Here is a 14,052-nt window from a genome sequence, read left to right as displayed (position 1 = left end):
TGGTAAATGTTTAACAAGCAGCTCTCCAAAATAAAGGGGGGAGGGGAAAAGGAAAGGGACAGAAAGAAAGAGAGAAAGAAACAGATTCTAACTTGTAGCATTTGTCAATTTCTGTGGCATAAATACTTCCACTAGGGCCAATTTCAAGCTACTTATGTCACTGAACAGGGAGTTGGGAAGAGGAGCACAATTGGCCAGTACCACCTGGCTCCTGTGGCCAGGAGCAGGTGAGCAGGTTGAAAACACATGGGACCAGTTGAGCCAAAGCCCTCACTCACGTGGCCAGTAAGGAGGAAGGTGGGCTTCCTGCTCACCCCAGACCTGGGCCTTCCCACTCCCTGCAGCAGTCCTGGTGCTAAAATCCCCACCTGATCTTCCAGACAGGATTAGCCAGAGAGTGAAGGCAAGAAAAGGGACATGAGGGTAGAGGAAAAATTATGATAAAATATAACTGAATCATCTTGATTTACTATAAGTGGGCTTTCAAACTGATGGGTGTGAATCTTGGAGTGAAGCCACTGGATATAATGCAGTTAAAGTATCGATAATGCCTTTTCTCTTAATGAAAAGCTTCTATCTATATCTATAAAGCAAAACTCTGGAGACCTGAACAAATACTCTGTTATTCTACAGAGGATTTTAGTGAACAAAGACCTTTCAAAATCATGATTACTAGCCTCCTGCTAACAGGACTTAGTCACAGCTGAGTTTTTCATACAAAATATGGAAAACTTTCTCCTTTCCTCATTCACCATCTCACTTTCTCAAATTTTGCTGAAAATTTTGTTTATAGGACAGTCTAAAATGTTGGCGTATTTCCAAGCAAAATACAACAAACAAGCCCAAATTCCCTATTAACTGGATATGAATATTAGGCAGCTATAGTTTTGTGCTTTTTCTTTCCGAGTTCAAACTTGGTGCAGTGAGGATTAAAGGGCTCTGCACACTACGGCATGGACACAGAACCTTCCTGAGCTGAGGCAGTATTTTACTGCAATACACAGCTTTTCTTTCCTCTCTACTTACTTACAGCAGCATGTACAAGTGGATTTTTGCTTTATTCAATGGGTTATAACCCCTTACTATTTTTTTATTATTTTTTATAAATATTTTTTTTTATTGATTTCAGAGAGGAAGGGAAAGGGAGAGAGAGATTAACATCAATAATGAGAGGGAATCATTGATCGGCTGCCTCCTGCACACCCCCGACTGGGGATTGAGCCCCCAACCCTGCCACGTGACCTGACTGAGGAATCGAACCATGACCCCCTGGTTCATAGGTCGGCGCTCAACCAGAGCCACACCGGCTGGGCCACTATTATTTATTTTGATGCTCATATTTCCCAGATTTGGCCAGCGAGGACCTCTTCAGACTGGATCCTCTGTAACTTGATAAGCCATCATTCTTCAAGCATTTCCTCACTTTCTGGAAGAACATGATGTGTTGGGCTCATCTTGTACTTTCCTAGCCAGGATAGAAGCAGTCTTTTCTCCAAGGGTGTATTTTTAAAAACTGGTCTTGGATAGTGGTTGCAAGTAATCTGTAATTCTCACTTCTGGTTGGTGAATCAGCACAAAAGGATTCTCTAGCATTGAGTCACCCTCAGTCAGTCTGCCCAGCTGAGGGGCAGACTCTGCATTGTGGTGTGTTAACATAATCAGCCAGGACGCCCAGCCTGAAGGAGGTTCAGTTTCCAGTGCAACAAATGGCTCTCCATGTAAGGCCCCATGGGCTCAGTGAGGAGTACGTGAGGACTACCCCAGGAGACTGTAATCCAAAACACTAAAAGCCATTCCAGGTTTCAGAAAATTTAAAGGTGATTTACCTGTCAGGACCACTTCTCCTGGCGACCTCAAGTTCTGCAGAGTACGGAAAGGTCTTTCTATTTAACCATTTGCTAACTCCTGGTCTCTAAAATCAATCCATTAGGTAACCCCACTGATGAGGCAAATCTGGCACAGATTTCACTGAGTGCTTCTTCGTGGAATGTTAAACAGTCCAGTAAACTCTTAGGACTACTCTTAAAAATGGGTCTTGATGCTTCTAAAATAATAAATCCAGTTTTCCTATTCCACACAGCTTTAAATGGGGCTGTGTCTTTTTAAATTTGCATATATTTGAAAAACATTTCTCAAAATATTTTACCTTAAAGCATTGAGGAAAATGAGGCTAGAAACAGAAACTTGTAAAAATACATCTTTTAATAACATCAAGAAGTACAGTACAGTTTTATTGAGGTTTTACATTGCAGCTTACAACAAACAAATTATCTATTACAGTGAATATTTACAAGTAAAGTAAACTTAGGGTTCTTTCCACCCATGGCTGGATAAACCAAATCTGGTGCATCATACCACATTTAAGGTTGCTTTTCAAGCTGGCTGCTGTAAAAGGCCCTTAATGTTAATAGCTTGTAACAACAAAAAAGATCCCCCCTCATAATGATGGCCTGATGAGTGCTCACAATTACAAAAGAGAATCATAAATACTTGCTTTCCTTCGATGGCTTTGAAGAATAGCTACTGAGAGCAAATCTGAAATATTAAAGACAAAAAGGGAAACAGCTGTTTCTTTTGTCTAGTGAATCTACAATAAATACTGATTTAAGGCGACAGATTATGAAAAGAATCCAAAAGATTCTTGTAGGAAAAGGTTTCCTCTTATTTATATTTATGATCCCCTGGACTAAAAACTGGCTGAGTCTACTTTTCTTTAACATTGTTTATACGAAGAACAGGGGGATGGTGGAATTCTTGACACTTCTGGAGAAAGTTAGTGAGGGGAGTGAAATTAATTAGCAAAGGGGGAAATTAATATTAATCTCAAAATTCTACCTGCCATTGTCTTGGAATGATCGAGACTCAGCTCAATCTGAAGAAGAGTTAAAAGGAATAGAACTGGAGGAAATCAGGAGCTGTAACTAAAAACCCATAGTTGTGCACGCTTTCTCCTGGTGGCAATTAGAAATTACAGACCTGGATTTACTGCTATATATACATAAACTAGTGTTGGAATTAGTGGGGGGAAAGTACCACTCACATCCACAGAAGTACCAGAATCATACTCAGGTTTGCAAAGAGGCATACGAATCTGTTTACCATGCAACTAGCTGTTTGTGGAATGATAAAACAGTCCTGTAATGGTTAATGGTTAATAGAACAAAATCCTTATGAACACAGCACTGATGTGTAGTAAATTACACCAATTAAGCAGCTCAAATTCACAAGGGTAAAGACCCAATATCCCTGAATTTCTAAGCATTCGTCTCATTGTTAACATGGTTTCATCTAAATGTTAGCCCATTTGGAGAGATTTTAAATATTCCCTCTTCTCTACTACATCACCATACTTTCAGAGGTGAAAAGTAAACATTTAATTTCTCTACTGCTTTTGCCCATTCTCATGAATCTTATATAGTGTCATTACAGTGTCTAGGCCTAAGGGAGGTGCTCTAAGGGATCCAATGAATTGAAATTCTAGGTTCCAGAATATTGCTGGCACTACACAATAAGCTTGTCAATCAGAAAGCCATGTCTCTGGTTGCAACATATTCCTGGATCAATGATTGAGGAGTTAAGACAAGCTATCAATGAAGTCAGACTGTTCCCTAATTGTCAGATGATAGTTTGACCTTCTCTATCAAAATTTCTTAGTGAATGGGACAAGGTCTCCTACTTTTCATGTATCCTCTAGAGCAGTGGTTGCCAACCGGTGGTCCACGAGGTCCGAAAGGTTGGTGACTACTGCTCTAGAGCACCTACTAAATTAAAGTGTTGGGCAAAGACATATGTTCAAGGAAGTACTCAGTGATGGGGGCAGGAACTGATTCAAGAGTGAATGTGGTCATGGTGAAGCTATACTTTACTTCACCCATCACTCAAAAGATAGTCATGATAGTGAATCTCCGATGTTTGTCACTGAAGAGCAGATGCTCGTACCCTGCCACTGCCTAAAAGAGAACAAACCACTTGGGCCTCTATATCTATTTCCTCTTAGTCACTAAGAGATTATATATGGGCACGATACCACTTAGTGGGTGATACCTATAAAACAGGTTTTTCTGCCTCTAAGGAAGCACCACTCCATCTCATGGCACATTTTAACTCCAAGAATATAATTTATAGAATCATTAACTCTTAAAATTGTTAAATGCTGTCCATACTAATAGGTATTTAAAATGTTTGGCTTATTTTCTCTGATATCACTTAAAATATATATTTTTTTAAACATTGGCATGAGGTAGAAGGTAAGGAACTCACAAAAGAAAGTAATCTTCAAAATACCGAACTCTATCCAATGCAATTAGCCCCAAGAGAGAACTAAGGAAAGTCACAGCCTTAAGCTGGTAGTCTGACTACTGTAAAGATCTTAATTACCATTACCTGAAATAAATTTCTTATATCTGAAATTACTTTTTTTTTTTTTTTTTTTTTACTGGCTTAAGGTAGTACAGAAACAGGACAAGACACATTCTGAAATATTCGTAAAGATCACACACAACAAATTCTCTTAGCCATCATTTTTCACACTGCCATGTTGCTCTAAATCACCTCAATTGAGACACGGGTCCTTTCCACTTGAATTACTGATCAGATATCAATATAGAGGTTAAAAATCCTCCTAGCATAAGGAGCAAGATAAAAGAACGATTCACATTTAAAATAGTGTACTTTTCATAAAACTAGCAGCACTTCATTCTACTAGGACATACAAATTTGGTTTCATAGACTGGTCAGAAACAAAGGAAAATATATATTGGTCCAAAACAGCTCCTTGTACAAGGGAAATGTGAGGCTAAAAGTGTTCTTTAACAACCACTTCTCCATTAGGTGTTGTGTGAAACTACTGGAATGTCGATTTCAATGGCAGAGAGGCGGGAGCGTGCTGAATAGGGCTGTGAGTAAGTATGCATACTGGGAGGATGGGAGTACAATGGTTGCCAGAAAGGAGAAGGCAAAGATTTGCATGCACAATACCAAATACACAGTAGAAGGGAAGTCATAAACAGGCCCCCAGCACTAGCGATTGTGACATACACTGCATAGTCAAATGTAAAGACTGGCTCGAACTTCCTGTTCAGATGAGTGTTGTAAAAGAAGACCCAGATGGATGGGGAGAGGCTCACAGTACCTGCCAGGAAGAACAGCAGCCCCGCCACCAGGTGGCAGCCTGCACTATTGACCAGACACTTGGCCAGTTTGATGTTGGGCACCGAGGACCTGAAAGCCGTGTTACACATTCCAATCAGGCAGAGCAGCAGGGCACCCATTGCGATCAGGATGCTGAGGGGCAGGGCAAACTGGAGGACCCGCAGGTCCAGCTGGTCAACTGATGAGTACCAAGTAGTGTCGTACATCAGGCAGTCACTGCTCCCGTCGTATCGGGCACACTTCACCCACAGGCCTGTGTAAACAGTCAGGTTCTTCTCATTTCTGTTGAATGTGATCAGTCGCAATTTTCTCCAGTTGGGAAGCAGAGTCCCCGCAAAGAGGCCTGCTACCGAGGCGATGCCACACAGGAAGGAGAGCACTGTGGCTGCATGGACGTCCCGACAGCCCATGGCAGGCAGGCTTGCGCAGTACTGCCAGTCAGACTAGGGGGTGACACACAGAGGACAAATCATGAGGGGATAACAAGAGCAGAGTGGAAAAGGTGGGGCTGATTGGCAACATAACTAATGATGTCATAGAGAAGAGGAAATTTTGTCCCTGTTGCCTCTATATGTACAATAAAGATGTTTACAAATACATGTGCGTGAGACCTCAGAGCATAGGTGCACACACACACACACACACACTGGGTCATGTAGCAACTAAAGTCTTTAGACATGATTATTTTCTTCATAGCGAATCACAGGAACAAACAAATTAATTTCAAATTCTCTTAACATCACATCTGAAATTCTCTTGGTTGTCAATAATCATTCAACATACTATTTTAAGTATTTTCATGTTCCAGGCACACAAATATATAGGGTCAGGCATTCAACAACCATCACCTACAAACACCACAGTGATTCAGTCTCAAATGCTCAGGCAAATGTAAAATGAGACTAGCGCCCAGCAGTGGTGAAGGTGCCTCATAAAAGTTAAAGGTGTAGGGAAAGAAGCACTACAGGACAGCAGAGGGGGTGAGGGCAGATGCGGAGGCGGACTGCTTGGGTTCTCATCCCCACCGCCTCACTTACTTGCCGAGTGACCTTGGGTCAGCTACAAACTTCTCTGTGCCTCATGCTTCTCATTGTAAAATGTGAAGAATAACAGTGCCTATCCTACAGAATTGTTCTAAGTATTTAATGAGTTAGTATAATATTAAGTGGTTAAAACAGGTCTGGCACATTCTAAGTGTGAGGCAAATGTTAATTACTTCTCAGTGACCAGCTCAATGCTTGGCATACTGGAGCAGTTCAAAAAACACTTGTTGAATAAATGGTAAAGAACAAAAAGCAAACATCTTATTCTTTTATACTAGGCACACCAGAAAATTACAAAATGTAAATGGACTCTTCTGAATGAGTTAGTCCAATAAAAAGACAAGAAAAGGGTCCCTGAAATTATTTTGCTTAGCTTTTCAAAATGACTTGCATGCTTTGCAGATTATTATACTACCGGTTATTGGTTTTTATATTAATATACTACTACTGGTTATTATACTATTACTACTCACATAAGATGAATGCTCAGATTTCTTAAGTAATGATAACCTATCTCTATTAATGCTACTATAAGAAAAGGAAGAAAAGTAAGCTGTGTTCTTTTTCTGTATTTGACAAACTATAAAAACCAGTATTTATTCAGCTTCAATTTTCTGAAAAGTTTGAATCTCACTCTCCAAACACCACTCAAATATATTCTCTTCTACCATGTCCCCGAACAGGCAGTAGAACAGACTACTTTAATAAGGCAGCACATTTACTCCTTTTAGTCAGGTCATGATGAAGCGAAAAGGTTGAGAATATTCCTATACAGTATACAGTCCAGGTTTAGAGGATCCAACATCCTTTTCCGAGTCAAATCTGATCTGCTGAGATGATGAAGTAACATTTCAGGAGTTCAGGGGTCAGAAAGAAGAGCATGACCAAAATGCTATGAAATTGGGTTAAGACTTGACTAAATGTGTTCAAATGGAAGGTCCAATGCTTTGTAGAAAACAAGGTATAGTTAATCTAATCATGCAATCTAGGAATAATTTTAGTAGCAGAAAATATAGGTAAGTGTGTACATATACCTATTCCCACATTGAAGTATACAATATAAATCAGAGTTTAAGCACTAGTGATCATTTTTTACAGTTCTCAAGTTAAACATTAATTAGTTCTAAGTTTCTCCATTAATATTAGTTTACTACTTGTTTATCATGTTGCTTTCTGTCAATATTACCAGAAGTAGCAATTGTTTAAGAAAATGCTATGGATGGATCAAAACTATGAAAGCAGCGGTTCTCAACCTGTGGGTCATGACCCCTTTGGGGGTCGAACGACCCTTTCACAGGGGTCGCCTAAATACATCCTGCATACCAGATATTTACATTACGATTCATAACAGTAGTAAAATTACAGTTATGAAGTAGCAACGAAAATAATTTTATGGTTGGGGGTCACCACAACATGAGGAACTGTATTAAAGGATTGCAGCATTAGGAAGGTTGAGAACCACTGTATTAAAGGAATAGTCCTTATTTTTTTCATGCAAACTTGGGGGAAAAACTGTCTTGACTAAATTTAGCAAACAACCACCTTGGTTCACCAATGGAAATTCTGTTGCAGGTTTGAGAATATTTATACTGGAAAAGGTGACTAATGAAACCAGGGGTCCTTATGTCTTTGATTAAATTTAGGTGTAAATCCTACCTCGAGAAACCATCTCTCTCATATACATTTATTTTTTCACCCCTCAGAGACCTAGCCTTTCCACAGGGCCCGGACCTCCAGCAGGCTAAAGGTAACATCTTGCCCTAAGTTATACTGCAGCTCCTGAGTCCTAAGGTGGAACGACCCCTCGGCTTCTTTCCTAAGAACCAGATAAAAGGACACCAGTACAAACCTCAGAACTGTCCTCAAGACCTCATGAAGTGATTTATTACCCTTAGCTCACTTCCAATCAGTCAGCTCCCCACACAATCCTGAACCTCCTAACTCATGGTGTCTTGTGATTTTGCCCTATATAATCTGTAAACTACATGCCATTGGGGAGTTCGAGCTTTTGAGCATTAAATTCCCATTCTCCTGGGTGGCACCATTCATAATAAAACAGCCAGTATTTCTCCACTACAATTCTTGGTGTCAAATGTTTGGGTCTGCTAGCACCAGGTGGACAAATATTTCTTTCCCGTTCAATAACACTAATGTCAAGCTCCAGAATTCAGCTTCCTGTTGACTTTTGCTCATTCACATGTCTCCCCCACACACTGTAAGCAGCTTGCACAGTGCCTGGCACACAAATCATTCAAGGAATCATTGAAGAAAAGAGTACTGGGCCCTGTTCCAAGACCATAGTACCCACAAAGGTTGGCTATCAATAATGCAGAATGAACAAGGAAATAGCCATTGCAAAGCAATCATTCATTGAATGGGTATTTACTGAGTATCTAGCATATGCAAAACAGAATTAGGCCCTGGAAAAACACTGAGGCCACTGAGATCTGGACAATTACCCCAATATGTTAACAGACTTGAAGGAAAAAATATGCTGTTTCATAAGAACTCAAAATACTGATAGTGAATCAGTTGTATGATCACTACATACTAAGCGCTTATTATTAGGTATTAAGAAAAGTGAACCAATAATGTATAATATGTATGCTTTTATAATAATAAAAGCATAATATGCTAATTAGATTGGACGTCCTTCCAGGCGTCATTCCTTCCAAACAAAGCCACAATGAGCAGTGAGCAGTGAGCAGTGAGCGGAGGCTACGGCAGAGGCCCCCGGCCGAGGTGGCGGTGGCAGGTGGGCGCTGGGGCCAAGGCCCTTGCGCGAATTTCGTGCTTTGGGCCTTTAGTGTGTTTATAAAAATGTATTATCTAGGGCTGGGAAAAGACTGAGCAATGAAAGACAATGATGATTTGATCAAAGTTGTGAAGATGTAAGAAAAAGGATCCCTCTGTTTCTTTCAAAGCTTTAGAACTCCTTCAGATAACCTAGTCAGAGTCCTAACCCAATCACAATTCCTTGCTTTCAGAGGCGGGGTTCAGATACTTGGAGTATCAATGTTAACTGAGATTTCTCCAAACTGCCCTATACCACTGGTTCCTACAATGCAAATGGAATGAGAAACAAAGTCAGGAAGAACGAGTTTATGATTAATAAATAAATTCCTGTATTTCTTAGTGTACAGACTATCAAATGACACTAATGAACAGAGGTGGGTCAACATTTATTTCAGTATAAAGTGTGTTCAAATGTATCCTGCATCAAATCAATACAAGTGATCTAGTCCCCTGAACTTGCTTTTGCTGAAGCATTCTTAGCTAAGATCGTAGATTACCTAAAAGTCCTATGTACAAAGCCAACAAGGATACAGCATTTTTCAGAAGGAAAAAACTATTAACCTCAATTCTTTAGCTGAATTTCAACCTCAGTGCTGGAATTAATGTCCTTGCTCTTTGTACCTTTCTTTGGCCACTTTACCTTTTATGCCATTCTTAACTCCATATACATATGATTTGATGTACATCCCACTAGAGCAGTGGCCGGCAAACTGCGGCTCACGAGCCACATGCGGCTCTTTGGCGCCTTGAGTGTGGCTCTTCCACAAAATACCATGTGTGGGCGCGCACGTACAGTGCGATTGAAACTTCTGAAACTTCGTGGCCCATGCGCAGAAGTTGGTATTTTGTGGAAGAGCCACACTCAAGGGACCAAAGAGCCGCATGTGGCTCGCGAGCCGCAGTTTGCCGACCACTGCACTAGAGGGATGAAGTAACACTTTATAGGGAGAGTTTGGAGAAGGAATGTGTTTACTGATTTAAAATGGAAAGATAACGCTGACTCTCGGGTGAAGATTTGTTTGTACTGAGGGTAAAAAGACCTCCACTTTTGTGCTGTGCATCAACTAATTTTGAATCAAGAATAATTTTTTTCAAATGCAAATCTGATCATTTCACTGCACTTCTTACCACTCAGTTACTTCCTATTTCACTCAGAATAAAGTTTTTAAATTTTCAAATCCCACCATCTGGTTCCTGCCAAATTCTCAATCTCCTTAAGTGTCACTCTCCCACCTTACACACTATCTTTTTATCGTCTATATAGCGATACTGCTTTTCTTTTCACTTCTCAAATTTTCCACTTTTTAATTTGGCTAAGGTCTTTTCCTCATGCTATTCTTTCTCCTAGAGCTTCCTTAATCTCATCTTATTCTTTGCTTAGTTTCCTAGCCCTCACCCATCCTCCCTCCCTTATCTTTAATCTTCCCCATGCCCCTGGTCAGATGCTCTGGAAGCACCTTTGTACATTTTCTTTAATAAGCAACTGTGCTTATTAATTCCTTGTTCAGTATTTATCTTTCCCAACAGACTGTGAATTCCAGGAGGACAGAGAGCCTTCTGTTTTATTCACTGTTTCCAACACTGGCTCATAGAAGGCACTCAATTACTGTTACATGAATGAACAAACAAACAAATGAAAGGTCCATATGAGTATGGTCAGGATACAGAGAGAAACTATAAGTTAGCTCTATTAACAACAATCCCACTCATTCATATCCTGTGTTCTGAAGCCTCCAAGCTGCTTCTAGACTATGTCCCTGTTTTCCACTCTTTATTGGCAAAGTCTCTCTCATTTTTTACAAACAAAAGTTCATTTTCTTCCCCTAGAAACTTCCCAAGAAAAATGAGACCATTCCCAGGTACTTACATGCAAACTATGCTCCTATAAATATCTAAGTTTGGCAACACTGATGAAGTTACACAGTGGTTAGGGAGTCAGTGAATGATGACTGTGTGTGTTGTTTATGTTTTCAACTTAATAAGTATGTTACACATTGGATATACCCCTCTTCATTAAGAGTGGTTAATATATCAAATTAATGTTTGCTTATCAAAGCTAAATAATTTATTATATTTGTATTTATATTTTCTTTTTAAAATAGCAATGGGGGAAAATAAACCTCTTTTTGCCATATGAAAAGCCCTTATTAGGGATTGTGGAAAATATGTAAAACAAAGAACACACTTTAACAAATCTGAGAAGCACTCATGAGCACTAGCTGGGAGACAGCGGTGAGCTAGGATGGACACACACACACACACACACACACACACACACACGTGTGTGGGCTTGTTGTTGCCATCTGAGAGGCAGCGTGACATTGCAGCCCAGGGGATCAAAGATCCAAATACCAATCAAAGCTACCATTGTCTACACTGGATAAGATATCTATTTCCTTTGAACCTCAAATACTCATCTGAGGTAAAATGTCCCCCAAGGTAGTTGCAAGATCATGAATAGTAAAGCCCTTTGTAAAAAATATGGTCAGCAATTTAAGTTTGTAATGATTATTAGTAGGATTGCTTACTTTCTTTAGCTAGAAACATACTTTTCTTCCAAACTATCAGCAAACATTCACAGATTATTGTAGCCATATAACAATAATGACAGCATTCTCTTTGAAGTACTGACCAAATCAAATAAGAATTGTTTCAAAACAACTACTTTATATTTGTTATTTAACTATCTGTTCCACAATGACTTTCAGAGAAGATGAACAAAATTTGGTACACAATAAAAAGTTATCAAAGACAGCTAAGAGCTCTAGAAATTTAGACCCATCACTACATATTTTTTCAGGGACAAGTCTAAGGAATACCTATATGAGAACACATATAGCTACATTAATTCTTGATGGTAACAGTTGCAATCTTTTCTACTAATTTGGGTTTTCTTAGAAACTTGTAGTTCCCCCATCATTGCACTCACAAGGGAGGTCTGTCCTATATTTTGACGAACAAGAGAAAAATGCCATTGGATATATGGTAGCAAAAAAGAAGAGAAATATAATCAAAGGAAGTACTTACTCTTTGAGGTACTTGATAGTTCTAAAACAACTTTAATCAATTTAGAATATATGCACATCTGAACAAAGAGTAGAAATGCTCTTGGCCTAAAGAAATAGGAAAAATGCCCCAAGTTAATACAATGTCTTTTAAAAACTCAATTGGATTCACATGGAATTAGGAAAAATAATTAGCAATCATCTAAAACCAATGAAATGTTATATCAGAAAAGGAGGGCAGTAAGTTTTTTTTTAAAGGCAGTTTATTCTTAAACACACATATGTGACATACAGAAGAAAAATTAATTCTGCAAAGACAGGAGAAATAAGGATGAAAATCACTTTACTGTCATGGCAATCAATTATCAACATTTGATAAATTTTTAGAGATCATTTTCATAACTACAGTGAAAGAATAAAGAGGGCTGATGAAATACTGTGCAGTTAGCTGTCTGGAAAGTAAAAGAAATTCATTATGCCCCACCTGCGTGGCTCAGTGGCTGAGCACCGACTCATGAACCAGGTGGTCATTCCGGGCCAGGGCACAGGCCTGGGTTAAGGGATTGGGGAGCGCAGGAGGCAGACAATCAATATTTCCCTCGCATCACTGATGTTCTCTCTCTCTCTCTCTCTCTCTCTCTCTCTCTCTCTCTCTCTGATATCAATAAAAGTAAAAAATAAATTGTTTCTTTTATGCCTTTTTAATGGCTACTGACGACAAGACTAGGCAAAGTTGATCTGCATTATGCTTCCTAAAATCTGCAACTAGAACACTTTTTTGAGTTTATAGTTCCACCAACGCCTCAACCTGCCGTTGAAATGTTTCCATATATCCTTCTTGAGCCTCAGCAATTTCTTTTTCAAATACTATTTATCTCAAAAGGGAGGATGAGAATGAAAACTTGTAAACGCCCGATAACTTCCCGAATTCAGTAAGAGTTTATCACTAGCCCGATTATGATCATTACATAGAATGCTGTCCCACGTAGTCTGCACAGAAGAGATTTCAATCATTTAATTTTCTAAATGCATGTTTCTTGAGTTGGTAGCAAGAATAGTTGCTCACCCCGACGTCAAGGGAGATCATTTTACAATAAAAAACACACCCCGGGATCCCTGAGCAATCATTTTAAGTGCGGTCACCAGGTCTGGGCTGCGACAGAACGTGGGCTTCAGAGGAAAGCAAACAAGCCTCCAGGGCCCTGCACGCTCCCCACCCCTTTCGCTCCCCCGAGCTGCGCCCCGCGGAACCCCGAGGAACCCCGGAGCTGGCAGAAAGAAAAGCGAAGAAGAACAGCTTCCAGAGCCAATGGGGAGACCGCAGCAGTGACGCCGGCACCGCTCTCAGCACACGCCCATCCCCGCAACAGTGAGTGGGCTGCACCGCGAGCAGGTCGTCGTTACACAACCAGCAGCCGCTGGGAGGTCAAAAATAGCACCTGCAGATGCTCCGGCACCGCCGGGGCCAAGCCGCGAGCCCGCGCTGCTCCCGCAAGACACACCGACATCTCCGTACTCCTGGGTACGAAATGCATTTTTAAAGCTCTATCCAATACCTCTCCTCACTCGATTTTCATGCCCACAAATGTGGTCAACATTTTTCACTGTTCCGGATTCCCTGTGAGTTACTCCAATTTTACACAAAACCCTCAACCACATATGCAGAAGACCCAGAAATCGGACCATTCGTCGCCACACCTACCTGGGTCTCACATCCAAGGCATTTCACTCGCCCAAACCTAAGAGCCTCGCAAAGAATCTCCCTCTCAGCGTCCCAGGAAGTGCGTTCCCAGCGAGCGCCCCGGAGGCTTCTGGGAGCCTGCTCAGGTTCTCCCGATACCCTCACCAGGAGTGCCCTGGGAGACTACAATTCCCAGAATCCACTGGGCGGCCGGCCGCAGGGACATCCTGAGGCCACCTCCTCCGCCTTCCTCCCACCTACCCTATTCCTCCCACCTTCAGTTCCGTCCAGATTTGGGTTGTAAGTCTTAGAAACACACACAAAAATAAATAAAAAAATTAAAACGAAAAAAACACACAAAAACGAAAATAGTTAC

At 40.5% G+C, this 14,052-nt stretch overlaps 1 protein-coding gene across 1 annotated transcript; it reads right to left on the bottom strand.

The window, feature by feature from the left end:
- Nucleotides 1-4,440: 4,440 nt before the first annotated feature.
- Nucleotides 4,441-13,782, bottom strand: CLDN12 (claudin 12). Its single transcript, XM_081102334.1, has 3 exons — nucleotides 13,698-13,782; nucleotides 12,018-12,103; nucleotides 4,441-5,594 (listed from the first exon to the last, which is right to left on the bottom strand). The coding sequence occupies exon 3, from the start codon at nucleotides 5,559-5,561 to the stop codon at nucleotides 4,827-4,829; it is 735 nt and encodes a 244-aa protein (XP_080958460.1). The 5' UTR covers nucleotides 5,562-5,594; nucleotides 12,018-12,103; nucleotides 13,698-13,782; the 3' UTR covers nucleotides 4,441-4,826.
- Between the last annotated feature and the right edge of the window lie 270 nt (nucleotides 13,783-14,052).

Source organism: Myotis nattereri (assembly GCF_964212035.1).
Source record: "Myotis nattereri genome assembly, chromosome: 11".
In the NCBI taxonomy this organism is placed as follows: domain Eukaryota; kingdom Metazoa; phylum Chordata; class Mammalia; order Chiroptera; family Vespertilionidae; genus Myotis; species Myotis nattereri.
This window is presented reverse-complemented; position numbering and strand designations above follow the sequence as displayed.

Excerpts from the sequence above, each read along its gene's own strand:
- CLDN12 (XM_081102334.1), bottom strand. The coding sequence starts at position 5,561 with ATGGGCTGTCGGGACGTCCATGCAGCCACAGTGCTCTCCTTCCTGTGT.